The sequence below is a fragment of the Triticum aestivum genome, chromosome 2D, assembly GCF_018294505.1.
Source record: "Triticum aestivum cultivar Chinese Spring chromosome 2D, IWGSC CS RefSeq v2.1, whole genome shotgun sequence".
NCBI classification, from domain to species: domain Eukaryota; kingdom Viridiplantae; phylum Streptophyta; class Magnoliopsida; order Poales; family Poaceae; genus Triticum; species Triticum aestivum.
Window position 1 is genome coordinate 575,222,768 of NC_057799.1, and position 26,591 is coordinate 575,249,358.

The 26,591-nt window shown below is 45.4% G+C and overlaps 1 protein-coding gene and 1 pseudogene across 1 annotated transcript; both read right to left on the reverse strand.

The window, feature by feature from the left end:
* Positions 1-3,521: 3,521 nt before the first annotated feature.
* LOC123054625 (wall-associated receptor kinase 5-like) lies at positions 3,522-6,917 on the reverse strand (annotated as a pseudogene).
* Positions 6,918-10,982: 4,065 nt separating this feature from the next.
* LOC123054627 (peroxidase 64) lies at positions 10,983-12,354 on the reverse strand. The gene has a single exon (XM_044478429.1). It carries the CDS (start codon positions 12,300-12,302, stop codon positions 11,157-11,159), a length of 1,146 nt encoding a protein of 381 aa, XP_044334364.1. The 5' UTR covers positions 12,303-12,354; the 3' UTR covers positions 10,983-11,156.
* Positions 12,355-26,591: the final 14,237 nt, after the last annotated feature.

Consider the following 26,591-nt stretch of genomic DNA (forward strand, 5'->3'; position numbering starts at 1 on the left):
TTAGGGAAAATATGCGTTTTTCAAAATTGCATTAGAGTCCCAAATAAATGTTCACCTTGTCCGGTAGATTTTTAGAGGACGGGGAAATTTTATTTCAGGATTTTTGGAGTCCTTTTGGTATTTCTTTTATTCGTTTTTCTGCGCGGAATATTTAAAAAAAAAGGAAACCGACTTTGGGCCGTAACCGCCCGGGACTCCGCCCGGGGGAGGCTTTATAAGCCGCGCCGCCCAAGGCCACAGCCCACCAGCCCGACCCCGCCAACCCTAGCCGCCGCGCAGCCCCGCCGCCGTCGCCGCCGCCGCCGTTCGCCGGACCTCGCCGGAGGTAGCCGCCATCGCCGCCGCCTCGGTTTTCGCGAGAAAATCGATCAATTTTTTTCGAAACCCTAGATGCGTTTTTTTTATTTTAGATTGTTTTTTCGGTTTAGTTATTTAGCGAACGTCCGTTCATTCGTTCGTTTTAACGAACGGTTTTCACCGTTTAGCCGCAGACAGCGAACGTTCGTTCGTTAGTCTGTTCGTCAGTTTTTTTTTTCTCGGATTTTCCGCGATTATTTTCGATCGCGATTTCTGATCCGATTTTCGTTTTAGTTTATCTTTTCGCTCGTTTATCGGAATCAGGCGATTCAAGCGCCTAGAGTTTCGTCTTGAAGCCCTTTTTCTGTTTAATCAACTTAAACAAGTTTTTGCTACTGTAAAATTTGACTTTAGTCCAGAATAGTAAACGAAGCTTGTTTCTTTCGCTGTTTAAGTTTTGTTGCTTTGTTTGATTTGATTCCTTTTGCAAACCGGAGTTCTTAAGTTGAACTTTCTGGTTAGATCTCTTATTTGAGTTTTACCCGTGCCCTTGCTTGATTGCTTATTGTATGCTTGTTCTTTTGCGATAGAGTACCCGGAGTGCGAAGCGTGCTACTACGAGTCTCTGGGTTTCACGGATCATCAACAAGGCAAGTAACACTTTGATCATACCTCTTTACTACCCAGTTTTACTGCATTAGATCAATTCTCAAACAATTGCATGGTTAGGATCTGATTAAATTGTGGGTTTGGGAAGTAGTTGAGGTAGTACCTATTCACCTGTATATTATCAAACCTTTGGGAGTTACTTCTACGTTGCTTATATTGCTATGCTATGCTCGTAGACGTGGATTTGGGTTTGAGCGCATTCATGACAGATGTGAGTATTGTTAATTAATGGTTAACTTAAGGTGGCAACTTTAATACACATCTGGGTGGATTGAGGCACCTGGGGAACCCAGTGTTGTCTGTATTTTTTGGAAATCCCGGGGTACCGTGTGATTCTCCTATGGACTGCCACCCAGGCTCAAAGGGATCATAAGATTATTCATGCTAGAAACTTCCGTGTGCAGCCACATGCCATTATGGGCTCTGGCATAGTTGAGTAAGTTGTGGGAAACCTTTCCATGATGGGCTAGCAGATGTAGGGGATTGTAGGTGTACAGGCCTATCTATTGGTTAAGGGGACCTCTTCGGAAAGACTGTGTCTCGGTCATCCGTTTCTCAAACATTATGTAGTGCGAGAAATCCAACGGAGGAGATCGAGTCTTGTGGGGAAAAGTGCGCAAACCTCTGCAGAGTGTACAAACTAATCATGGTTAGTCGTGTCCCCGGTTATGGACATCTTGAGTATCTAGTTCTTGGATTATCATGTGGATCTCATCACTCTAAATTAATTTGTTGGGTTATTAATTACCTTTTAATTGGGATTGAGATGGGGTTTACCATTCTCAATGTTTTCAACCAACTTTGTAGTTAAATAAAATATATTCCTTTGTTGTAGGGAAAAATTGGCTTTCCGCAAAACATATTAACCATACAGCCTCCACCAGCCAAATATGCATGTAGTGATAGCTTTATTCTGTGCATTACTCTCTTGTGTTACATTGCCAGCATATTCCATGTGCTGACCCGTTTTCGGGCTGCAACGTATCATGTTGCAGACTTTTCAGACGACGAGTAAGGTGCCTTAGGTCGTGATCTTTCACTCAGTGATGCCGTTGGAGTTGATGGACTCACTTTATCTTCCAAGCCTTCCGCTGTTATCGTATTAGATGGCCTTAAGCCATATTTATTGTAATAAGTTCTCTTTTGAGACATTCGATGTAATAAGTGTGTGATTGCTACTCTGTTATAAATCCTCAAGTACTGTGCGTGTCAGCATTACCGATCCAGGGATGACACTGATGCACAGAGATCAGACTGTTTGAGGTCTGGTCGCTACAATCGGCTTGCCCGTGAGATGGAGGAAAGGCGCATTTACGATCGGTACACTATCCTGAACCCGAAGCGCCGAAGGCGGCTGGCTGCTGGAAGCTTTGGCGGCAGCAGAGCCTTTCTTCGACGGTCTCTTCCTCTGCTTCTTCCTGGGTTCAGGTAGTGAGCCTATAGGACCCTCCTTGACCACCGTCCCCAATGTGGTCGGGCATAGCACTACACGACGCTCAGCTTGTTGACCCTGGGCTGAGGCGGCATCTAGAGGTGTTTTCTGGGAGGATTGCATGAACAGGGACTTTTTGCACTCAACCCGAGGACATTCCTTCTTTGGTACATCATCATGCATCTCAGCATCCTGATCTTCTCGCTCATCACGGTGGTCATAGCCTGAGTCATATGGCTGACTCATCATTCCTCTGTCGTCATAGCCAGTATTGATGTACCAGAGAGGGTCCTCCTCCTCCATGACATCATCCATATATTCATCCACGGGGGCGGCGTGATCAGCCATCGAAACGGTTCGACCCTCTTCTTCGTGTGGTCCGCTCTCACCTAGCACGACAGATGGTGGTAATTACGTAGGTGGGATGATCATACCTTGCATCGGTATTGCCGTTGGTGTTCTTCCGGCCACCTCCACACGAAGAAGATTCTTCGACCACAACATCAGCCAATTCTTGCATTGGCCAAGATGCATCAGTCTCTCATCATCCTCTCCCCCAGTTCGTAGTGGAGGATCCAAACCCTCGTAGCCCGCTTTCACACTTGCGGGCGTCTCAGTGTTGACCATGGTTCTAGATAGTGGGGGCACTGTGCCATTGCCGAGTCTGTAGGTGTTGAATGGCAGCTTCGGTTTTTTTGATGTATGTTTTTTTCATGTCTTTATTAATAATTTAATAAAGATGGATGTGTGCATCTTTGGATGCAGATGCCAGGGGTTCAACCTCCTTTTAAAAAAAAACTTTTCTTGTAATCGGATCTTTGCGTGTTGTGTGCATTTTCGGTGTGGAGAAGTAGGATATGAACTATTTATGGTTGTATCGCCTTATCACCTTTTGATTCAATAAAATTTCTTGTATAAAAAGAAAATATAATAAAATCTAGTATTGTAGAATAATAATAGTTATTGAAACCTATTTTAAAATATAAAAATTAATAGAATATAATCAGCCTTGAAGAGTTGCACATTTTCTGAAATACAGATGTAGTATGCATGTACGAATTAGACTTAAATTGAACGAATATCCAATATGTTTTGTTGTTGAACACACATCGCACATCAAATAGATTAAAAAGTGATTTGTAATTTATAAGTTCTAATACATGGTAACAAGATTCAGAAGGAACGTAGATATTACACATTGTAACAAGGTATAGAAGGAACATAAGTATCTTCGGTAGGTTTAACCGATTACAATACATGTTTTCCTCACCTTGCATAATAGGAACTTCTAGGGTTTATGGGTTGGTTCTCACTCTCGCCCATAGGATAACCACTTAATTCTATTTCATACCCACCAGTAGTATCTCCTCCAAGAAGGTTTTCTACTTCAGTCTCGACGCCGAGCCGTACCCAGGGATGCAGTGAGAGTTTCCTCAATCTGTTGAGTTCATCGGCGACCTCTTTCATGGAGGGTCTGTTGTCGCCACACATGTCTAGGCATTTCTTAGCCAGGTCTGCAAGTCCTCTCAACAACTCCATGCTCTCTTGGCCTTTCACGTGGTTCACCAACACAGCTTCTAGATTATTCTCCTTCATTGCAGACAAGAAAATCAATGACAAGCTTCTTTGCTTCTCAGACCCCTCGAGCTTCAGTGGCAGCTGGCCTGTGAGAATCTCTAGAAGAATAACTCCAAAACTGTACACATCGCTTTTGTCTGTTAACTGGCATGTTTGCATATATTCGGGATCAAGGTAACCGCAAGTACCTTGAACCATTGTGACAAATTGCTCTTTGTCAGATGGCGCTAGTATGGAGGCTCCGAAGTCTGACACTTTGGCCATGTGGTTATCATCAAGCAGGATGTTGGAACTTTTCACATCACCATGAATTATTGGGGGAGATGCATACAAATGCAAGAAGCTGAGTCCTTCAGCTGCTTCATGAGCAATCCTTAAGAGAGTGTTGAAAGATATTTGCAATGCTTGGTTCTTGCCATGGATAAGCTCAAATAGTGTACCATTTAGGACAAATTCATATACTAGAATTGGAACTTCCACCTCAAGGCAACAACCCAAGAGTTTGACAACGTTCTTGTGATTGATTTGGGACAAAATGAGCATCTCCTGGCCAAATTCCTTCTTCTGTCTCTCGTCAACTACTGCACATCTTTTAATTGCAACCGGCATGTTCTTTATTATACCTTTATAGACCGTCCCATGGCCTCCTTTTCCAATTATTCTGCTACTGTCGAAGTTGTCGGTGGCATGTATGAGTTCTGCTTCTGAAAATACATTGAAAGCCAGACCTTTCTCCGATTTCATCTTATCAAACAAAAGCACGCCTCCATGCTTGCGGAAATACTCCTGCTTAACTTTATCCAGGTTTCTCTTTTGAATTATCATTTGTCCCCAGAAGATAGTGATCATGACGATAACCATCAAACCAAATAATCCCATTGTAACTCCTGATAATGTCGTTAGATGAGACAATTATGTTGTAGATTGAGGTGATGAATAGTGTAAAACATAGTTAAAGTACATTAACCAAGATTAGATGCATGGCTTTCATGGCATTGCAAAAAGTGTGACAAAGTTAATGGTCTAGCTAGGTGACCACACTTGTTTGGATGTTACCTATTATGAAGCCGATATTAGGGTTGCATGTATTGCTTTCAGTGACATATTTTTTGCCAATCGACAAGAACACCGGTATTTTCCAACAATATTGCGACAAAAGCCATCTGAAGGGCATGGATTGTGGTTGCATTCATTCACATCTGTAGCAAATTTGCAAAACAAAATTTTAGATAAGGTAAAGGGACCCCTACACCCAAGATGCAGTTTGATGGACAGTAGTGCATATATACATTGACAGTCGAAATTAATATGTACCTTTGCATCCGTCTTGAAGATAAGGGTTGCCTTCATAACCATCGGTGCAATTGCAGGTGTACCCTTGGTCATTGGTGGAATCCACACACTTGATGTTGGCGCTGAGGCATGCGTAAGTACCGGTTGTATTCTGTTTTGCAGCATCACATGACTTCACATCTCTTATAGCCCAGTCAAGAATCATAGGCACCCGTCCATTATATGTGTCATTGAATTTGTTTGTGTTCACATACATAGTGCTGAACTCAAATGCTGCTGCCTCCATTAGTACTGCATAGCTGCAGCGGTTGAACTCCCAAATTTGACTTGTGTTAACCGAAGCCGAGAAAGTTGTGTCGTAGTAGTACATCCTTTTTGGTATTGTGGTCTGGGAGCAGCCCATACCTGAGCAGGATCCGTCCACCAAGTCTGACAAATTGCGGCATGTTGCGACGCCCAAGCCCTGGTAGCCCGTGCCATCGTAGTCGGATATCAAGGCGAGGGCGCTGCACCCGATGACCGTGAACCTGTTCTGGGTGTGGGAGAGCCGGTAGGGAGAAGAAGGATCTCCTCCGAACCCCCCGGACCAGCCAAAATACTCCATGCTCCCGGTGGAGGTGTTATAGCAGTAGCCCAAGATGTAATTCAGCACCCGCGTTGTGCCTTGAGTCAAAGAAATGTCGAGCACCTCAAAGGCGCCACTGAATGGCTTTGGGATGCCATCTTGGACCTTACAGCTGAGGTCGAAGGCTTGTGTTAGCGAGCAACCAGGATCGATTCCAAATGGGTATGGTATCTCGACATTTCCACACTGTCGTCGGCACTGTGAGCTAGGAGCCGCAATTCCCGGTGCATACTGTGCTGCAAGCAATAGGAAACCAAGGCCAAGCTGGAAGAGCATTTGCATATTGTTCGGCTGCAGAACAAGTAAACAGGAGACTGTCAACTAAATCGACACTTCGTTTCAGAAAATAAAACAATCGGTTGCACGAAAAATGGAGGCCATGTGGCCAGTTAAATTTGGGGATCACTCTAAATATACAGGCACGAGTCTGACCTAGTATCCTGAGAGAACAGAAATGATTTTTTTTTATTTATTTATTTTGCTATGGAAGTCTTAACAAATTAGGATCTGCTGTTCGAAGCAAGAACAGATTCAGTCAAGCAAGTCCTAACGAACGCTGTTGTTTCTATGTTAATGAATGAAGCAGGGAGCGAGCCTCTGTTTGTCTAAAGATCATCTAAGTCCTAGTTAAAAGCTTGTTGCGTGAAATGCTTGACTCTGCTTTAAGAAAGTCTACTCACAGTCACAGGTCGTAACACAAGGGTGAGGAAGTTAATTTTAGATAGCTATTTAGTGTTTGCTGTTAGCTGGCGGCGGCAATTCAGAGTCTTGGGAACAAAATGTATTCGACTCGTGTTTCTAGCATTCAAACTTCACGGAAATTGAAAAACAAACTGAAAGCTTGTAAAAGACAATTTTTAGAGAACATACTGATGTAAAATTCACCTGAAACATGGAGGGATTCAGTGCTCGTCGAAGAGAAGAAGTGTCTCGAGCGATTTACTTGTGCTTCAGGATCTGCCTTTCCTAGGACACCGAGAGGCGAGAGTACCATGCCAGTTTCGAGCTTTGCTTTCTGTAGTTGTGTGATGAAGAACTGCCAACGACGGCTCGAGTTTTCTATGTATGCACACGGAGAACTCTTGACGTCGATGGTCCGTCGGGAACTAGTCAAGGACAGCAACATGGCCCAATGGCAGACTCGCGGCGGTCAAGTCTTTGCCGTATAGTAGACGTACTATTCCGGACGCGACTCGCGGCGGTCAAGTCTTCCCCAATACAGAACTATCTCTGAATCTTCTTAGCTAAAAGATTCACCGAGATACACTATCACTCTTATTTTCATGAAATCATGAACAATTTTTGAAATCATGACGATTTTTTTAAACATGTGGACATTTTTGAAATCATGAACATTTTTCAAATTCGTGAAGACTTTAACAATTTTTCAAATATTTTATAAGATCAAGGTTTTTTTTTAATTCATAAACATTTTATACTATTTGAAAATATTTTAGAAAAAACTGTGAACATTTTTTAAACAAATTTCTTGAATCGGCAACATTTCTAGAATTGATGAACATTTTTTTGAAAATTGGAGGAACAATTTTTGAAATTCATGAATATTTTTTTATTTAACGAACATTTTTTGAAATGCATGATCATTTTTGGAATCAGCGAAAATTTTATGTATGAATAAACTATTTTGTAAGTTAGGAACAGTTTTGAATTTTTAGGATATTTTTTCGTTCATGAACATTTTTTGAATTGGCGAAATTTTGTTCAATTTCATTAATATTTTTTTAATAAACGAACTTTTCACAAAAAATGGTGAACATTTTTTGATTTCCTGAATATTTATTTTCAAAATTTCGAACATTTTTAATAAGAGAACACTCTTTTATAAAAACGCGAAAAAATTTTGAATCCACAAACATTTTATGATTTATTAAACATTTATTTCAAATTTCTCATTTTCTAAATTCCCAGAGCTTTTTTTAAGTCCCAAATTATTTAAATTAAAAAAACAGAAAAACAAACGAAATTTGTAAAACAGGCCACCCGGACATGGGTCCGTCCAAACGGGCACGCTGCGTCTTCTCCCCCGGCGCAGAGCGCAGTATAGGACGTCCCTACTACATGGGCCGGCCCAAGCGGGTATTTCCTGGTGTGAAACACTTTTTATCACTTATAGGTGGCATTGATGGGTAATATTTTATAATTTTAGAGGCAATTTTCGTGACGTACCGCTAGAAGCAATAGCGCTTTATTGTTAGGTATAGACTCTCTCCGTTTACGTTTGAGCATCAACTATTTGAGCGTCAAACAGTCAACTAATACGGAACGGAGATAGTATCCTTCAAACAGGCTTTCGTCCTATTTTATAAATAAAACCAAGACACATATAACCGTATCATCATACATCTTGTCAGGAATATGTACTCATCTAGCCCTAGTGCAAATTGTGACTTTGGAGATGGTGCTACACAACACTTCCACGGTTTTGCCATCAGACTCTATTCAACTAGAGTTACTGCACATATTTCTGGGTAAATGTTAATCAGCTGACATTCACTGGGAACAAGATTCCGGCGAACGACCCTAGGGTTGTTAGACCGAGAGCACCAATCTTAATGCATGCTGAGTTGCCATGTTAGAAAAAAAAAGTTCGCTCTGGAGTGGTCTACGCGTGAACGCTCCCAAATGAAATGGACGTGCCCAGCCAATGTACGGACAATTCTATTCCTCATCCAAATCACGACCACAGGGAGGAACTCTAGCCGGAGAACCGCGCTCCTCCTTGTGAGCGACCGTGACTGGGTTACTCACGCCGACGTGCACGGTGGGAGGCGACGGTGGCACGGCTCCGGCGGAGGTCGTCGTTGTGGCGCTCCACCGCCAGCCTCTCGGGGTGGCTCCTGCAGGGTATGAGAAGCATGTTTGGGTTTGCTTTTTTTTGACCGGTCAATGACCAGGCCGTCCGTCTAAATGTTTGAGGTGTCAGGCTGTAGATGCTTTAAGTATGGGTCTTTTGCCCCACTTTACTTCTTCATTTGATCATTTGCCCCCCCTCCCCCCCCCCCCCCCGAGAGGCTACCGGGTGGGACCTGGGGCCACTGTCATTGAGACAATCACAGGGCAAATCATCCAACCCCTTGTAAAGTGGGGCAAATCATCCAATCCCCCGCAGCACACCACAATGACGAGATACTATAGAAATCAAGAACTCGAAATGCACCCCGCAACCTTCATGTCAAGATGATAATACTGCAAGGCATGAAGCAGCATGACCTCGCAAACGGCCGGAAGCATTTCGTAGTTATGGAATGCAACCTTTGTTCTGACCGATGGCTCTTGATCGAATGAATCCATCCTCGTACAGCATGTATACGCATGTGAGGTAGCGCGCCTGTCTGCCGCCATGCGTCGGCCATGTCGCTTCCATGAACGGCTTTGGACCCTCGGCGATTCAGCCGACCAAAAGAGAGGGACATTGCGTGTGGGAAGCACCCACAATGTGCTCCGGCCCTTGCTTCTCTTTTTAAAAGGAAAAAACCAACAGTTCGATCTGCAGCGTAGAGTGTAGACGCTACCGAACTTTTAGAAGTCTTTGATTTAAGGCCTCTTTTGATATAGAGGGATTTCCAGCCCCAAAGGGGATGGGGATTTCAGAGGATTGGGTGAATCCTTCTCTTCCATCCAATCCCCTCAAATCCCTTTGAATCCTCAATCCCCCTTCAACCACAATATTTCAGAGAATTGGGTAGTGTTGTTTCCTCCTGTCTCGCCAAGAAGGAGCTGCTGCGAGCGGCAGCGACGAACGAGCTGCGAGGAGGCGGGGGTCTCGTTCCCGGAGGGGCTACGCGAGGCTGTTGAGCCGCGTGGGTCGGGAGGGGTTGGTTGGGATTGGAGTGGTTTGGCCCGTTTAATACCTGCGAATCAAATGGGCTAATGGGGTCTCTGGGGGATTCTGGGCCTGCTAGGCCTAAAGGATTTCCATGGGAAGCTTAGGGGATCGGTATCCTTAAATATATTTTTCTATGTTGTTATGATTCGCATTATTACTATTTTCTACGTTGTTTGTCTGCTTCACACGATTGAATCCCTTGGAAATTTTTCATAAGGAATTCGTTGCAATATCTCATATGAAAATTTACATCCACTCAAACCTCTTTACAAATAACTTTCTGTTTTTTCTACGGTGCAATCAAACACACTTCATCGCAAACAAAAACATGTACGAATCAAAGAGGCCCTTAAGGCATGCCAATGCAATCTTGTGCTTTTTCCATTCCGGCTTTTTTCCAATCCTGCGAAACAAAGAGGCCCTTAGGGCATCTCTAATTAAACTCTAAATAAAGGCTAACTCCTCGAAAAAATTGTTTTGAAGAGTTAAGTCATGATCTTCTTTTAGTCTGTAGCCACCCCTTGCCCACTAATGACATGACCTAGGTATTCTATCTGTGGTTGAGCAAATGAACATTTATTCAACACCTAGCCAAACCATCAAACCGTTAACTTCTCAAAAATTCGAGACTTAAGCCCAAAAATCTTTCACCCTCAATCTACAGACATTCCAGTTGAAAAAGGGCCTGCAAAAAAAAGTTGCACATGTGTAACTGAAACTGAGACAACAAAGTTTTGCCACAAGATTTTGCCATATCATAGAATGTAAGATTCAAACTGTGGCACACACTTGGCATGTACTACAATACTCTTGGATTTTATTTCAGGCGGTCGCTTTTGAACGCCGTCGTGTTTCCCCTCCACTGTCATAACCATGGCCTTCCCTTGATTACCATAACATTGGCTTCTAAGGCAGAACATCATTAACATTAAAAAAACACTCAAGTGAATTAGTTGTCGAAAACTCACACTCCTAATATATCATCCATATTGCAAAACTCTAAAAGAAAATCACCATGTTCGGCATGTTTACTCACCTCCTAATTGAAGTCAATTGTTTCCCATGTCTAACACCAAGGGTACAACCTAGAATTATAGAGAAATGTTTGGCATCTTTTACGGTATTTGCAAGAGGAGAAATTAACTCATTCTGAATCTTATGGCCCAAATAGTTATGGTGATTACTAATTCTGAATCTTATGGCCCGAAAAAATAACTTTCTTGAGTAATAGTATAAGCTTGTGAAAATTGTGTAGAAGTATTATTTGAAGGAAACAAGATATTCCCTTGTAGGCCCTTTTTCAACTAGAATGTCTGTAGATTGCCGGCCACAGTTACTACGTACCGGAATTAATCAGAACGAAATACAGTTATGTAGCAGAGACAGAGGAGGCAGGAGGGGATCCACTGCTTGCTTCAGTTGTGTCGCCGGCAGTTTGCTCGGACCTCGCCGGGCTGGTTGAGCGCGCTCATCCTCAGCATGGAGCTCACGAACGCCCTGAAGAAGGCGTCCTGCCGCGCCGCGTACAGCGCCACGAACCGCCGCGTCTTGGGGTGCGTCAGCAGCACCTCGTCGGAGGACAGCAGCCCGCGCCCGCTCTGCAGCATCCGGTAGTAGGCGTTGTCGAAGGCCGCCGACGTGGGGTCCATCCCCGACCCGGCGCCCCTGGCCGTGTTGTTGGCCGGGCACGCCCTGCGCAGCGCGGCCGCGAAGGACGGGTTCAGCGCCGGGTCCACGTCGGCGCCGGGGCGGAAGCCGTGGATGCGGCCCTGGAAGGAGGAGCAGTGCGCGAACCCCAGCGTGTGGCCGCCGGAGAGCACCACCAGGTCCTTGACCGACATCCCCAGCGCGTGGAACGCCTGCCTGAGCTGGTCGAAGCTGGCCCCGGGGCCCGGCAGCGCCGAGGTGGTGTCGCTGGCCAGCGACACCCGCCCGTCCCCGCGCCCCAGCAGCGGCGACCAGGACGGGCCGCCGGAGAGCGCGACGGCGTCCCTGGCGGCGAGCGCGAGGATGTCGGCGCAGGAGACGACGCCCGGGCACATGGCCTCCACGGCCTGCTTGGCGTTGTCGATGACGAAGAAGGCGTGCAGCGAGGCGTTGGGCGGGCCGTCCTTCTCCGCCGTGTTGCCGGCCGTGGAGTCGATGAGGACGGAGGCGTCGCAGCCCCTGACGAAGCAGTCGTGGAAATGCAGGCGGAGCAGGCCGGCCGGCACGGTGCGGTCCTTGGCCACGGCCTGCCGGACCGCCGCCGTCACGGCCGCCTCCGCCCTCGGGCAGCTCTGCCGGTAGTGGTCCAGGCTCAGGGCATCGCCGCCGCCGCCGCCCAGGCTCACTATAGCTAGTGCTAGAAGTACTGTGCCGAGCGGCGCCCGTGGCCAGGTGCGGCAGCGATCAGGATGCGGCTGCGGCGCCATTAAGTGTGCTGGCTTGTCTGACCAGCTGCTGCTGCTGCATGTGTCTGGCAGAGAGGGTGAGCTAGCTAGGAGGATATATCCGATCGCCGCCGCATGGTGGTGGCCTAATCGAACAATCAATGAACCAAATCTGTGAGTGCAACGCATGCATGTGATGTATGCCCAGCCAAGCTATCTATCTGGGCTGTGTGGTACTCCAAGTGGTAGGATCTGGTATGTATACTGTACAAGAGAGGCTGGGGCGCGCAATTTCTTTTTCTTCGGATTTTATCTTGCCTCATCAGATAGGCCGGCAATATGGATACAACGCGTCGGTACATAACAGTAGTCAAAGGCACAACTCTCTGTTGCCACAGCTACATTTACGAGTAAAAGTGAAATCTGAAGGATTTTCATATTTGTCACCACCACCGCGCTCACTATCATTGTCAATTGCCATTCTTACAGTACGGGGCTGACCACAAATAAGTCGCCTGAAAATTGAATTGCGCAAAGTCGATTTTGTGGGGCTGTTGGATGAGGCTCCGTCATCTTATACCTCGAGTTGGTCCCTTCTCTTCTCCCTCCTCCACCGCCTGACAGCCTGCAACGTCCCTCCCTCCCCTCAGCCCCCCCCCCCCCCCCCCCACCCCTCCCACCACAACCACACACACAGTCGAACTTGTCATCGTCCAAGGCCTTCCCTCTAAGCGCCGTTGACCTCCAGTTCCGATGTCGACTACATCCACACCCGTCAACCTTCTAACTCGTCTCTGCCGGCTATGACTCGTTACTGGCCGAGGCCATGCCGGCGCCACCGGCAGCCGGGTGTTGCGCATCTTCCTTCTCCCCCGAATTGACTCTCCCAATTCTAAACAACTTACCTGTGGCTAATTAGCTTTTCATAAGATGTTTGAAACATACAATGTAGCGATTACGTTCAGAACACCAAAATCTTCTCTACATATCGACATTTCTCTAAGAGAAAACAAAATTTGACATCGGAAGACATCATAAGATGTTTGAAACATACAATGCACCCCAATATCTGACTAAAACATCCCCAAGACATCATGCGAATTAGTCACCACAAACAGATCCGTCTAATAAGAGCATCTACCACCGGATATATCTCATCCAGCCCTCAAACATCCGTACACATGTCCGGGCGCATGTGTGGGCACTAATCGGTCATCTCTCGTTTGGCTGCTGCCACAGTTGTCTTCCTTATGTCCGCTAAATTTGAACCCTCAAATTTATGCAACCCATGCAACGTGAACTAGCAAGTACGTAGATGAACGCTTAGCGGACATAATTTCGCATACTAACTTAGCGGACATGGTCAGCTGACACAAAATGGTCAAAGTTCATCACCGGACATTGCAAATACATATTAAACACTAAAAAACATAGATAAAACGGGGTGAATAAGGGCGGAGGAAATCACCATTTCCTCACTTGCCCCTTCCCCTTGCGATTGCTGGTGCGGCTATACCCCTCCGTGTAGGTCTCCGTGGTCGAAGTGGCGTCATCGTCGAAGTTGGATTCGTCGAAGGTGTGAAAGAGGTCGGAGCCATCGTTAGAAAAGATGATGCCGGTCATCCTATGGGCAGCTAGCACGTTCCTGCGCCTTGGTCATCCGGGGCGCCTTCTCCTTGGCAGCCACTTCCGTCGTGGCCTCGAGCTCCGACTGCTCGATGGCGACCCGAAGCGCTTTCGTGTTCTTGCGGCGGAGCCAGCGCGCATCGGTCTTCGCCATCATGACAGAGCGTGAGGAGCTGGTCCTCCGGATCCACTGGCGCACACACGCAGTCCAGGCTCACAACCAACGCCTTCCCTGCCGCTGCCCTCTTTTTGCCCGCTGCCGCTCTCGACGTGTTGCTCGTGCCTTGGATTCGGGCGTCCTCGTCCGGCGCTAGGGCTGGCCCGGGCACGAGGACCTAGTGGCGCCGAGGTACGCCATTCGAAGCAGGTTGAGCGAGCGGAGAGGGGCGCGGTAGCCAGAGTACCTGGATAGGGACGGAGTGGGTGTGGCTGCGTGAAGGACGGGTTTGGGCTAGGTTTGAGGAGTACCTATCAGCCCGGATTTTATGGCCGGACGAGAAGTGCGATTATTTTGACCGATGAGTGAGAGGGTGTTCGGACGTACATGGACGATCGGGGAGCCCGGCTGCATATGCTCCATCCACAGGCACAAATCCTATCTAGGGAGCATGAAGAATAACCTAGCCTGCCCATTTTGTCCCAGCCAGTGCGTGTCCACCTGGCTCATACCGTCATACGTACGTAGTATACCGCCACTAGTCCACTACCACTGGCTAAGCTACAAAGAGCAAAGGGTATAGATGTTTCGAGCGTGACACCGAACTACACTTCGCACATGGGGCTCGTCCCAACTTGGAGGCGGTTTCGTCGTGTCGTTTTCTCGCATGCGTGCACGGGCCGCGCCACGTACGAACAATCACGCTAGCTTTCAGTCCCGAGAGAAGGCGGGAGGGAGAACACTTCCCTCAGTTCCATGCTAGAATTCGCATTGTATTCGCGCGCTTTCCGACGGCTACACATCTGTCCCTCACGGACGGGAGCACGCACACATGTGAATCTGCTGCCCTGCTGCGTGCCGTGCCGGCTGCGAGCGTATGTATCTAGCGGCCACAAGGCATGGACAGATCTGGCTATGGAGATGCCTGACACGACACCTACCACCGTGCATGCGTGCAGACACAAAGCTTGCATGCATGGTCTTGCCCCTCTCCCTAAAAAAAAAAGCTTTGCATGCATGCATGCAGCCAGCGATGCGTGAAGCCACGGCCCGGCACCAGCAGGAAAGACGCATGCATGTTACTCTCCGGTGTCTTGTTCTACTTCCATCAGTGGCTCGGTGCAGTGCGCGCGGTTGGTGGCGCTGGCGCTGGACCAGAGACGAGACGGCCGGAGGCCATGCGCGCGGATCGCTATCCATCCATGGCAGCGTGCCTAGCTTTCCCATGATTAACCACTAACTTTTCTCGGCCCATCCTGCACCGAAACAAGATCTTGCGCCACCTCACACGCAAGTCGGCAGGTGATTAAGGAGTAGTAACAAAGCTTATTTTCCATTTCACCGGCCGGTTTCCTTGAAATGGCAAGTGATGGGATCCAGTCGGACCATCCTTGGCTCCATATCTACCCGAGAGCCAAAAGCCCCGTGCTCCACGTCGGGTGGCGTCACGACTCACGAGCCACCCAGCGCGAGTGCAGGCGCCCATGAGTAAAGATGGTATTTTCCAACGGCTGGCATCACCGAAGTAGAGAACTCATGATCTGCGTCCTCTCTGGATCTTGCAGGGTCGACGATGGCGCATGAACTTTTTTTGCTGAAAAAAAATCCAGATCTACTATAATAAATACAAATAACATCAAACATAATAAAAATTACATCAAGGTCTTCAGACCAGAACGAGGCGCCGACGCGTCGTTGTGGCCACTTCCCTACCGGAGCTGGCTTGATCTTGTCGATGAAAGCCAGAAAGTCTTCGTGCAATCTGGACCAATGCCTTGAAGCTGCAGTCGTCGCCGTTGAACCCTTAAATGAATCTGAAGCAACTGTCACTAAATCTCGCTGTCGCGCACACACGGTGAGGAACCGTAACTTCGCCGCCGCAAGGAGACGGCATGAATCTACATCGAAGCTTCGTCGAGTACGTCCAGATGGACAAATTCAAGAAGGATCGGAGTTAGGAAGACTCGGACAATGGCATGCCCTCACTGTGGGGGTTGCCATGAAACTGCAATTCAGAGTTGATATATACAGTGGCAGGGCTAGCTAGACATAACTAAGGGGATAAATGACGAAATATAGTTTTCATAAGGAGCAAAATAGACTTCATTTCTATCATAGCCCTAGAAGAAATACACATAGCTTTGCCATTCGATATATAATCCATCACTATGCATGCTTGGACTCCACACCAACGGAATTGGTGCGGTAAGGGCATCTCCAATTTCATCTCCCAAATGGGACTCAATATCTGTCCACGGGCATGCACACCGGAGCCGGCTATCCAACCCTGTCCATCAAACGTCCGCCCTTCTCCGCACCAATTCTTGGTTTGTCAAAAGTTAGCAACACTCAAAATAACTATAGATGAGCAAAATTTAAATATTAAAATGCAACACTAGTTCAAAATTAATATTAGAAATCCAACACATTAAGTTTACAAATAAAATACTCAAACTTGAATTCAATTTTTCTAGTTGTCTCCTTTAGGCATCCACAGATGCTCAAATTACATCATTCTTGAACTGTTCATGAGTTCCTTGATGCCGAATATGTTGATGTATTTGGACAAATTCCTCAAACATGACCGAACTCTGAGCTGGAAGTTGGATAGGATCACTCATATCTCAAATTCTAGACCTCCGACGGCTCCATCATCCTCACCATCTACAACCATGTTGTGCATGATCACACAAGCTGCAGTCACCTTTCAAAGGGGCTCCGGATCCCATATATTTTCCAAGTCCTTGAACAAGTGCAAAATGGGCTTGGTGAACTCCAAATGACGTCTCCGCATCCTTTTTAGCTCCTACTTGTCTTCTGGTAAAGTGAGATTTTTTCTGATCAACTGGCTAAGAGATGGTCTTGACGAAAGTCGCCAACGGAGGAGAGATACCATCAACCAGATAGTAGTCCTTCTTGTAGCCATGGCCATTAATGGTATAGCTGCATAGAGGAGCTTGTCCTTCAGTCAGTCTAGCAAACACTCGAGACTGCTACAATATTTTGATGTTATTGTGAGACCTGGGCATGCCAAAGAAAGCGTGCGAAATCAAGAGGTATTCTGATGGAATTGCTTCAAAATGATGGTATGCTTCTTAACATTGCCCTCATATTGCACTTGTAGAGCATACGGCAGTTCTTCCATCTTCAGCGCATGCAATCAAGTGATCCGAGCGTACCTAGACACCATCTTGCTTCTGAGAGTGCCATGAGACTTTTGATGTCTGCGATAGTTGCTTATTTCAAGTACAGCTATCCGAACACCTTAACCACCGGAGTAGCAAACCAAACCATGGCAACTCCATATATGCTTTCAGACATCCGGGGTACTCATCTCACGAATTTGCGGTCATGCCACATGAAAGCATTCTCAATGCAGCCATGCACTTCTGTTAACAAGAGACTCCAGTTTTTCCAATGACACCCTTTTTCATCAAGATGAAGTAGTCATCATAGGTCCGGAAACCATTGTAGAGGCGATAAAAAAATCCGCAACGGAAAGCGTAAAACAATTGTCCGTTAATAGGGCATCGAGTGAAGGAAATATGCCCTAGAGGCAATAATAAAGTTGTTATTTATATTTCCTTATATCATGATAAATGTTTATTATTCATGCTAGAATTGTATTAACCGGAAACTTAGTACATGTGTGAATAAATAGACAAACAGAGTGTCACTAGTATGCCTCTACTTGACTAGCTCGTTGAATCAAAGATGGTTAAGTTTCCTAGCCATGGACATGAGTTGTCATTTGATTAACGGGATCACATCATTAGAGAATGATGTGATTGACTTGACCCATTCCGTTAGCTTAGCACTTGATCATTTAGTATATCGCTATTGCTTTCTTCATGACTTATACATGTTGCTATGACTATGAGATTATGCAACTCCCGAATACCGGAGGAACACTTTGTGTGCTACCAAATGTCACAACGTAACTGTGTGATTACAAAGGTGCTCTACAGGTGTCTCCGATGGTACTTGTTGAGTTGGCATAGATCAAGATTAGGATTTGTCACTCCGATTGTTGGAGAGGTATCTCTGGGCCCACTCAGTAATGCACATCACTATAAGCTATGCAAGCAATGTGACTAATGAGTTAGTTGCGGTGCACTACGGAACGAGTAAAGAGACTTGCCGGTAACAAGATTGAACTAGGTATTGAGATACCAACGATCGAATCTCGGGCAAGTAACACACCGATGACAAAGGGAACAATGTATGTTGTTATGCGGTTCAACCGATAATGATCTTCGTAGAATATGTAGGAGCCAATATGGGCATCCAGGTTCTGCTATTGGTTATTGACCAGAGAGGTGTCTCGGTCATGTCTACATAGTTCTCGAACCCACAGGGTCCGCACGCTTAACGTTCGTTGATGATATAATATTATATGAGTTATGTATGTTGGTAACCGAATGTTGTTCGGAGTCCCGGATGAGATCACGGACATGACGTGGAACTCTGGAATGGTCCGGAGGTAAAGTTTAATATATGGGATAGTAGTGTTTGATCTCTGGAAGGGTTCCGGAATTCACCGGAAGGGGTTCCGGATGTTTCCCGAGATGATTGGGTATGTGAACACGTTATTTGGGCCAAAGGGGAAAGCCCACGAAGCTTTTGGAAAGTGCAAAAGGAAGTTTTGCGGAGACCAGAGGCTAGACGCCAGGAACCCTGTCGTCTAGGGGGTAGACACCGGGAACCCTGGCGTCTAGCCCTGGAGTCCGTGTAGGACTCTTGCCTTTCGGGCAAAACCGACTTTGAGGAGGCTTTTACTCCAAGTTTCGACCCCAGGGCTCAACATATAAATAGAGGGGTAGGACTAGCACCAAAGACATATCAAGAAACACCAAGCCGTGTGCCGGCAACCCCGTCCCCTCTAGTTTATCCTCCGTCATAGTTTTTGTAGTGCTTAGGCGAAGCCCTGCGGAGATTGTTCTTCACCAACACCGTCACCACGCCGTCGTGCTGCCGGAACTCATCTACTACTTCGCCCCTCTTGCTAGATCAAGAAGGTGAGGACATCATCGAGCTGAACGTGTGCTGAACGCGGAGGTGTCGTACGTTCGGTACTTGATCGGGACGGATCTTGAAGGTGTACGACTACATCAACCGCGTTGTCATAACGCTTCCGGGTACGTAGACAACACCCCCTCTCTCATTGCTATGCATCACCATGATCTTGCGTGTGCGTAGGAATTTTTTTGAAATTACTACGTTCCCCAACAGTGGCATCCGAGCCAGGTTTATGCGTAGATGTTATATGCACGAGTAGAACACAAGTGAGTTGTGGGCGATAATAGTCATACTGCTTGCCAGCATGTCATACTTTGATTCGGCGATATTGTTGGACGAAGAGGCCTGGACCGACATTACGCGTACGCTTACGCGAGACTGGTTCTACCGACGTGCTTCGCACACAGGTAGCTGGCGGGTGTCAGTTTCTTCAACTTTAGTTGAATCGAGTGTGGCTACGCCCGGTCCTTGTTGAAGGTTAAAACAACACATACTTGACGAAAAATCGTTGTGGTTTTGATGCGTAGGTAAGAACGGTTCTTGCTTAGCCCATAGCAGCCACGTAAAACTTGCAACAACAAAGTAGAGGACGTCTAACTTGTTTTTGCAGGGCATGTTGTGATGTGATATGGTCAAGACATGATGCTAAATTTTATTGTATGAGATGATCATGTTTTGTAACAAAGTTATCGGCAACTGGCAGGAGCCATATGGTTGTCGCTTTATTGTATGAAATGCAATCGCCATGTAATTGCTTTACTTTATCACTAAGCGGTAGCGATAGTCATAGAAGCAATAGTTGGCGAGACGACAGCGATGCTACGATGGAGATCAAGGTGTCGCGCCGGTGAAGATGGTGATCATGACGGTGCTTTGGAGATGGAGATCAAAGGCACAAGATGATGATGGCTATATCATATCACTTATATTGATTGCATGTGATGTTTATCCTTTATGCATCTTATTTTGCTTAGTTCGACGATAGCATTATAAGATGATCTCTCACTAAATTTCAAGGTATAAGTGTTCTCCCTGAGTATACACCGTTGCTACAGTTCTTCGTGCTGAGACACCACGTGATGATCGGGTGTGATAAGCTCTACGTTCACATACAACGGGTGCAAGCCAGTTTTGCACATGCAGAATACTCGGGTTAAACTTGACGAGCCTAGCATATGCAGATATGGCCTCGGAACACTGGAGACCGAATGGTCGAGCGTGAATCATATAGTAGATATGATCAACATAGTGATGTTCACCATTGAAAACTACTCCATCTCACGTGATGATCGGACATGGTTTAGTTGATTTGGATCACGTGATCATTTAGATGACTAGAGGGATGTCTATCTAAGTGGGAGTTCTTAAGTATATGATTAACTGAACTTTAATTTATCATGAACTTAGTCCTGATAGTTTTTGCATATCTATGTTGTAGATCAATAGCTCACGTTTAGCTCCCCTATTTTATTTTTGATATGTTCCTAGAGAAAACTAAGTTGAAAGATGTTAGTAGCAATGATGCGGATTGGATCCGTGATCTGAGGATTATCCTCATTGCTGCACAGAAGAGTTATGTCCTTGATGCACCGCTAGGTGACAGACCGATTGCAGGAGCAGATGCAGACATTATGAACGTTTGGCAAGCTCGATATGATGACTACTTGATAGTTTAGTGCACCATGCTTTACAGCTTGGAATCGGGGCTTCAAAGACGTTTTGAACGCCACAGAGCATATGAGATGTTCCAAGAGTTGAAATTAGTATTTCAGACTCATGCCCATGTCGAAAGGTATGAGACCTTTGACAAGTACTTTGCCTACATGATGGAGGAGAATAACTCAGCTAATGAGCATGTACTCGGAATGTCCGAGTACTACAATCACTTGAATCAAGTGGGAGCTAATCTTCTAGATAAGATGGTGATTGACAGAGTTCTCTAGTCACTATCACCAAGTTACTAGAACTTCGTGATGAACTATAATATGCAAGGCATAACAAAACGATACCCAAGCTCTTCGTGATGCTGAAATCGACGAAGGTAGAAATCAAGAAAAGCATCAAGTGTTGATGGTTTACAAGACCACTAGTTTCAAGAAAAGGGCAAAGGGAAGAAGGGGAACTTCAAGAAGAACGACAAGCAAGTTGCTGCTCAAGTGAAGAAGCCCAAGTCTAGACCTAAGCCTGAGACTAAGTGCTTCTACTGCAAAGGGACTGGTCAGTGGAAGCAGAACTGCCCCAAGTATTTGGCGGATAAGAAGGATGGCAAAGTGAACAAAGGTATATTTGATATACATGATATTGATGTGTACTTTACTAGTGTTTATAGCAACCCCTCAGTATTTGATACTAGTTTAGTTGCTAAGATTAGTAACTCGAAACGGGAATTGCAGAATGAACAGAGACTAGTTAAGGGTGAAGTGACGATGTGTGTTGGAAGTGGTTCCAAGATTGATATGATCATCATCGCACACTCCCTATACTTTCGGGATTAGTGTTGAACCTAAATAAATGTTATTTGGTGTTTGTGTTGAGCATAAATATGATTTGATCATGTTTATTGCAATACGGTTATTCATTTAAAGTCAACGAATAATTGTTGTTCTGTTTACATGAATAAAACCTTCGATGGTCATACACCCAATGAAAATAGTTTGTTGGATCTCGATCGTAGTGATACACATATTCATAATATTGAAGCCAAAAGATCCAAAGTTAATAATGATAGTGCAACTTATTTGTGGCACTGCCGTTTAGGTCATATTGGTTTAAAGCGCATGAAGAAACTCCATGCTGATGGGCTTTTGGAATCACTTGATTATGAATCATTTGATGCTTGCGAACCATGCCTCATGGACAAGATGACTAAAACTCCGTTCTCCGGAACAATGGAGCAAGCTACTGACTTATTGGAAATAATACATACCGATGTATGCAGACTGATGAGTGTTAAAAATCGCGGCGGGTATCGTTATTTTCTGACCTTCACAGATGATTTGAGAAGATATGGGTATATCTACTTAATGAAACACAAGTCTGAAACAATTGAAAAGTTCAAGGATTTTTAGAGTGAAGTGGAGAAGCATCGTAACAAGAAAATAAAGTTTATACAATCTGATCGCAGAGGCAAATATTTGAGTTACGAGTTTGGCCTTTATTTAAAAACAATGTGGAATAGTTTCACAACTCACGCCACCCGGAACACCACAGCATAATGGTGTGTCCGAACGTCATAACCGTACTTTATTGGATATAGTGCAATCTATGATGTCTCTTACTGATTTACCACTATCGTTTTTAGGGTTATGCATTAGAGACAGCTACATTCACGTTAAATAGGGCACCATCTAAATCCGTTGAGATGAATCCGTATGAACTATGGTTTGGAAAGAAACCTAAGCTATCGTTTCTTAAAGTTTGGGGTTGCAATGCTTATGTGGACAAGTTTCAACCTGATAAGCTCGAACCCAAATCGGAGAAATGCGTCTTCATAGGATACCCGAAAAGAAACTGTTGGGTACACCTTCTATCACAGATCCGAAGGCAAGATCTTTGTTGCTAAGGCTGGATCCTTTCTAGAGAAGGAGTCTCTCTCGAAAGAAGTGAGTGGGAGGAAAGTAGAACTTGATGAGGTAATTGTACCTTCTCCCTAATTGGAAAGTAGTACATCATAGAAATCAGTTCCAATGATTCCTACACCAATTAGTGAGGAAGTTAATAATGATGATCATGAAACTTCAGATCAAGTTACTACCGAACCTTGTAGGTCAAACAAAATATGTTCCGCACCAGAGTGGTATGGTAATCCTATTCTGGGAGTCATGTTACTATACCATGACGAACCTACGAACTATGAGGAAGCGATGATGTGCCCAGATTCCGTGAAATGGTTTGAGGCCATGAAATCTGAGATGGGATCCATGTATCAGAACAAAGTATGGACTTTGATTGACTTGCCTGATGATCGGTGAGCCATTGAGAATAAATGGATCCTCAAGAGGAAGACGAACGCTGATAGTAGTGTTACTATCTACAAAGCTCGAATTGTCGCAAAAGGTTTTCGACAAGTTCAAGGTGTTAACTACGATGAGAATTTCTCACTCGTATCGATGCTTAAAGTCTGTCCGAATCATGTTAGCAATTGCCGCATTTTATGGAATCTGGCAAATGGATGTCAAAACTATATTCCTTAATGGATTAATTTAAAAAGAGTTGTATATGATGCAACATGAAGGTTTTGTCAATCCTAAAGGTGCTAACAAATTGTGCAAGCTCCAGCGATCCATCTATGGACTGGTGCAAGCATCTGGGAGTTGGAATATATGCTTGATAAGGTGATCAAAGCATATGGTTTTATACAGACTTGCGGAGGAGCCTGTATGTACAAGAAAGTGAGTGGGAGCACTACAACATTTCTGATAAGTATATGTGAATGACATATTGTTGATCGGAAATAATGTAGAATTTTTCTGCAAAGCATAAAGGAGTGTTTGAAAGGAGTTTTTCAAAGAAAGATCTCAGTGAAGCTGCTTACATATTGAGCATCAAGATCTATAGAGATAGATCAAGACGCTTGATAAGTTTTTTTTTCAATAAGTACATACCTTGACAAGATTTTGAAATAGTTCAAAATGGAACAGTCAAAGAAGGAGTTCTTGCCTGTGTTACTAGGTGTGAAGTTGAGTAAAGACTCAAAACCCGACCACGGCAGAAAATAGAAAGAGAATGAAAAGTCATTCCCTGTGCCTCAGTCATTGGTTCTATAAAGTATGCTATGTTGTACCAGACCTATTGTGTACCTCACCATGAGTTTGTCTAGAGGGTACAATAGTGATCCAGGAGTGGATCACTGGACATCGGTCAAAATTATCTTTAGTGGAATAAGGAGATATTTCTCGGTTATGGAGGTGATAAAGAGTTCATCGTAAAGAGTTACGCCGATGCAAGCTTTGACACCGATCCGGATGACTCTAAGTCTCAATCTGGATACACATTGAAAGTGGGAGCAATTAGTTAGAGTAGCTCCGTGCAGAGCATTGTAGACATAGAAATTTGCAAAATAAATACGGCTCTGAATGTGGCAGACCCGTTGACTAAACTTCTCTCACAAGCAAAACATGATCACACCTTAGTACTCTTTGGGTGTTAATGACATAGCGATGTGAACTAGATTATTGAATCTAGTAAAACCCTTTGGGTATTAGTCACATGGTGATGTGAACTATTGGCGTTAAATCACATGGCGATGTGAACTAGATTATTGACTCTAGTGCAAGTGGGAGACTGAAGGAAATATGCCCTAGAGGCAATAATAAAGTTGTTATTTATATTTCCTTATATCATGATAAATGTTTATTATTCATGCTAGAATTGTATTAACCGGAAACTTAGTACATGTGTGAATACATAGACAAACAGAGTGTCACTAGTATGCCTCTACTTGACTAGCTCGTTGAATCAAAGATGGTTAAGTTTCCTAGCCATAGACATGAGTTGTCATTTGATTAACGGGATCACGTCATTAGAGAATGATGTGATTGACTTGACCCATTCCGTTAGCTTAGCACTTGATCATTTAGTATATTGCTATTTCTTTCTTCATGACTTATACATGTTCCTATGACTATGAGATTATGCAACTCCCGAATACCGGAGGAACACTTTGTGTGCTACCAAACGTCACAATGTAACTGGGTGATTACAAAGGTGCTCTACAGGTGTCTCCAATGGTACTTGTTGAGTTGGCATAGATCAAGATTAGGATTTGTCACTCCGATTGTCGGAGAGGTATCTCTGGGCCCTCTCGGTAATGCACATCACTATAAGCCTTGCAAGCAATGTGACTAATGAGTTAGTTGCGGGATGATGCATTACGGAACGAGTAAAGAGACTTGCGAGTAACGAGATTGAACTAGGTATTGAGATACCAACGATCGAATCTCGGGCAAGTAACATACCGATGACAAAGGGAACAACATATGTTGTTATGCGGTTCGACCGATAATGATCTTCGTAGAATATGTAGGAGCCAATATGGGCATCCAGGTTCCGCTATTGGTTATTGACCAGTGAGGTGTCTCGGTCATGTCTACATAGTTCTCGAACCCGTAGGGTCCGCACGCTTAATGTTTGTTGACGATATAATATTATATGAGTTATGTATGTTGGTAACCGAATGTTGTTCGGAGTCCTGGATGAGATCACGGACATGACGAGGAACTCTGGAATGGTCCGGAGGTAAAGTTTAATATATGGGATAGTAGTGTTTGATCTCCGGAAGGGTTCCGGAATTCACCGGAAGGGGTTCCGGATGTTTCTCGAAATGATTGGGTACGGGAACACATTATTTGGGCCAAAGGGGAAAGCCCACAAAGCTTTTGGAAAGTGCAAAAGGAAGTTTTGCGGAGACTAGAGGCTAGACGCCAGGAACCCTGGCGTCTAGCCCTGGAGTCAGTGTAGGACTCTTGCCTTTTGGGCAAAACCGACTTTGAGGAGGCTTTCACTCCAAGTTTCGACCCCAGGGCTCAACATATAAATAGAGGGGCGGGGCTAGCACCAAAGACATATCAAGAAACACCAAGCCGTGTGCCGGCAACCACGTACCCTCTAGTTTATCCTCTGTCATAGTTTTCGTACTGCTTAGGCGAAGCCCTACGGAGATTGTTCTTCACCAACACCGTCACCACGCCGTCATGCTGCCGGAACTCATCTACTACTTCGCCCCTCTTGCTGGATCAAGAAGGCGAGGACATCATCGAGCTGAACGTGTGCTGAACGCGGAGGTGCCGTACGTTCGGTACTTGATCGGGATGGATCGTGAAGGTGTATGACTACATCAACCGCGTTGTCATAACACTTTCGCTTACGGTCTACGAGGGTACGTAGACAACACTCCCCCCTCTCGTTGCTATGCATCACCATGATCTGCGTGTCCGTAGGAATTTTTTTGAAATTACTACGTTCCCCAACATCAAGGGCAAAGTAGTCATCCATAAGCGGCAAATGCTTTCATACCCTCTTCCGATTCAACATTCGATGTCCCTTTATTGATCCCTTGAAATTCAGGACATGTTCCTCCGCGCGCTCCACCTCTGCAAGGTGTTGGGGAACGTAGCATGCAATTTCAAAAAAAAATCCTACGATCACGCAAGACCTATCTAGGAGATGCATAGCGACGAGAAAAGGAGAGTGTGTCCACGTACCCTCGTAGACTGAAAGCGGAAGCGTTAGGTTAACGCGGTTGATGTAGTCGAACTTCTTCACGATCGAACCGATCTAGTAGTGAACGTACGGCACCTCCGAGTTCAACACACATTCATCTCGATGACGTCCCTCGAACTGTTGATCCAGCAGAGGGTCGAGGGAGAGTTTCGTCAGTACGACGGCATGATAACGGTGATGGTGATGTGATCTGCGCAGGGCTTTGCCTAAGCACTACAACGCTATGACCGGAGGAGTAAACTGTGGAGGGGGGCACCGCACACGGCTAAGAGAATAACTGTTGTGCTTTGGGGTGCCCCCATATATAAAGGAGGAGGGGAGGTGGCGGCCGGCCTAGAGGGGGCGCGCCAAGGGGGGAGTCCTACTAGGACTCTTAGTCCTAGTAGGATTCCCCTTTCCTTCTCCGGAGTGGGAAAGGGGGAAGTGAGAGGGAGTAGGAGAGGGGAATCGGGCGT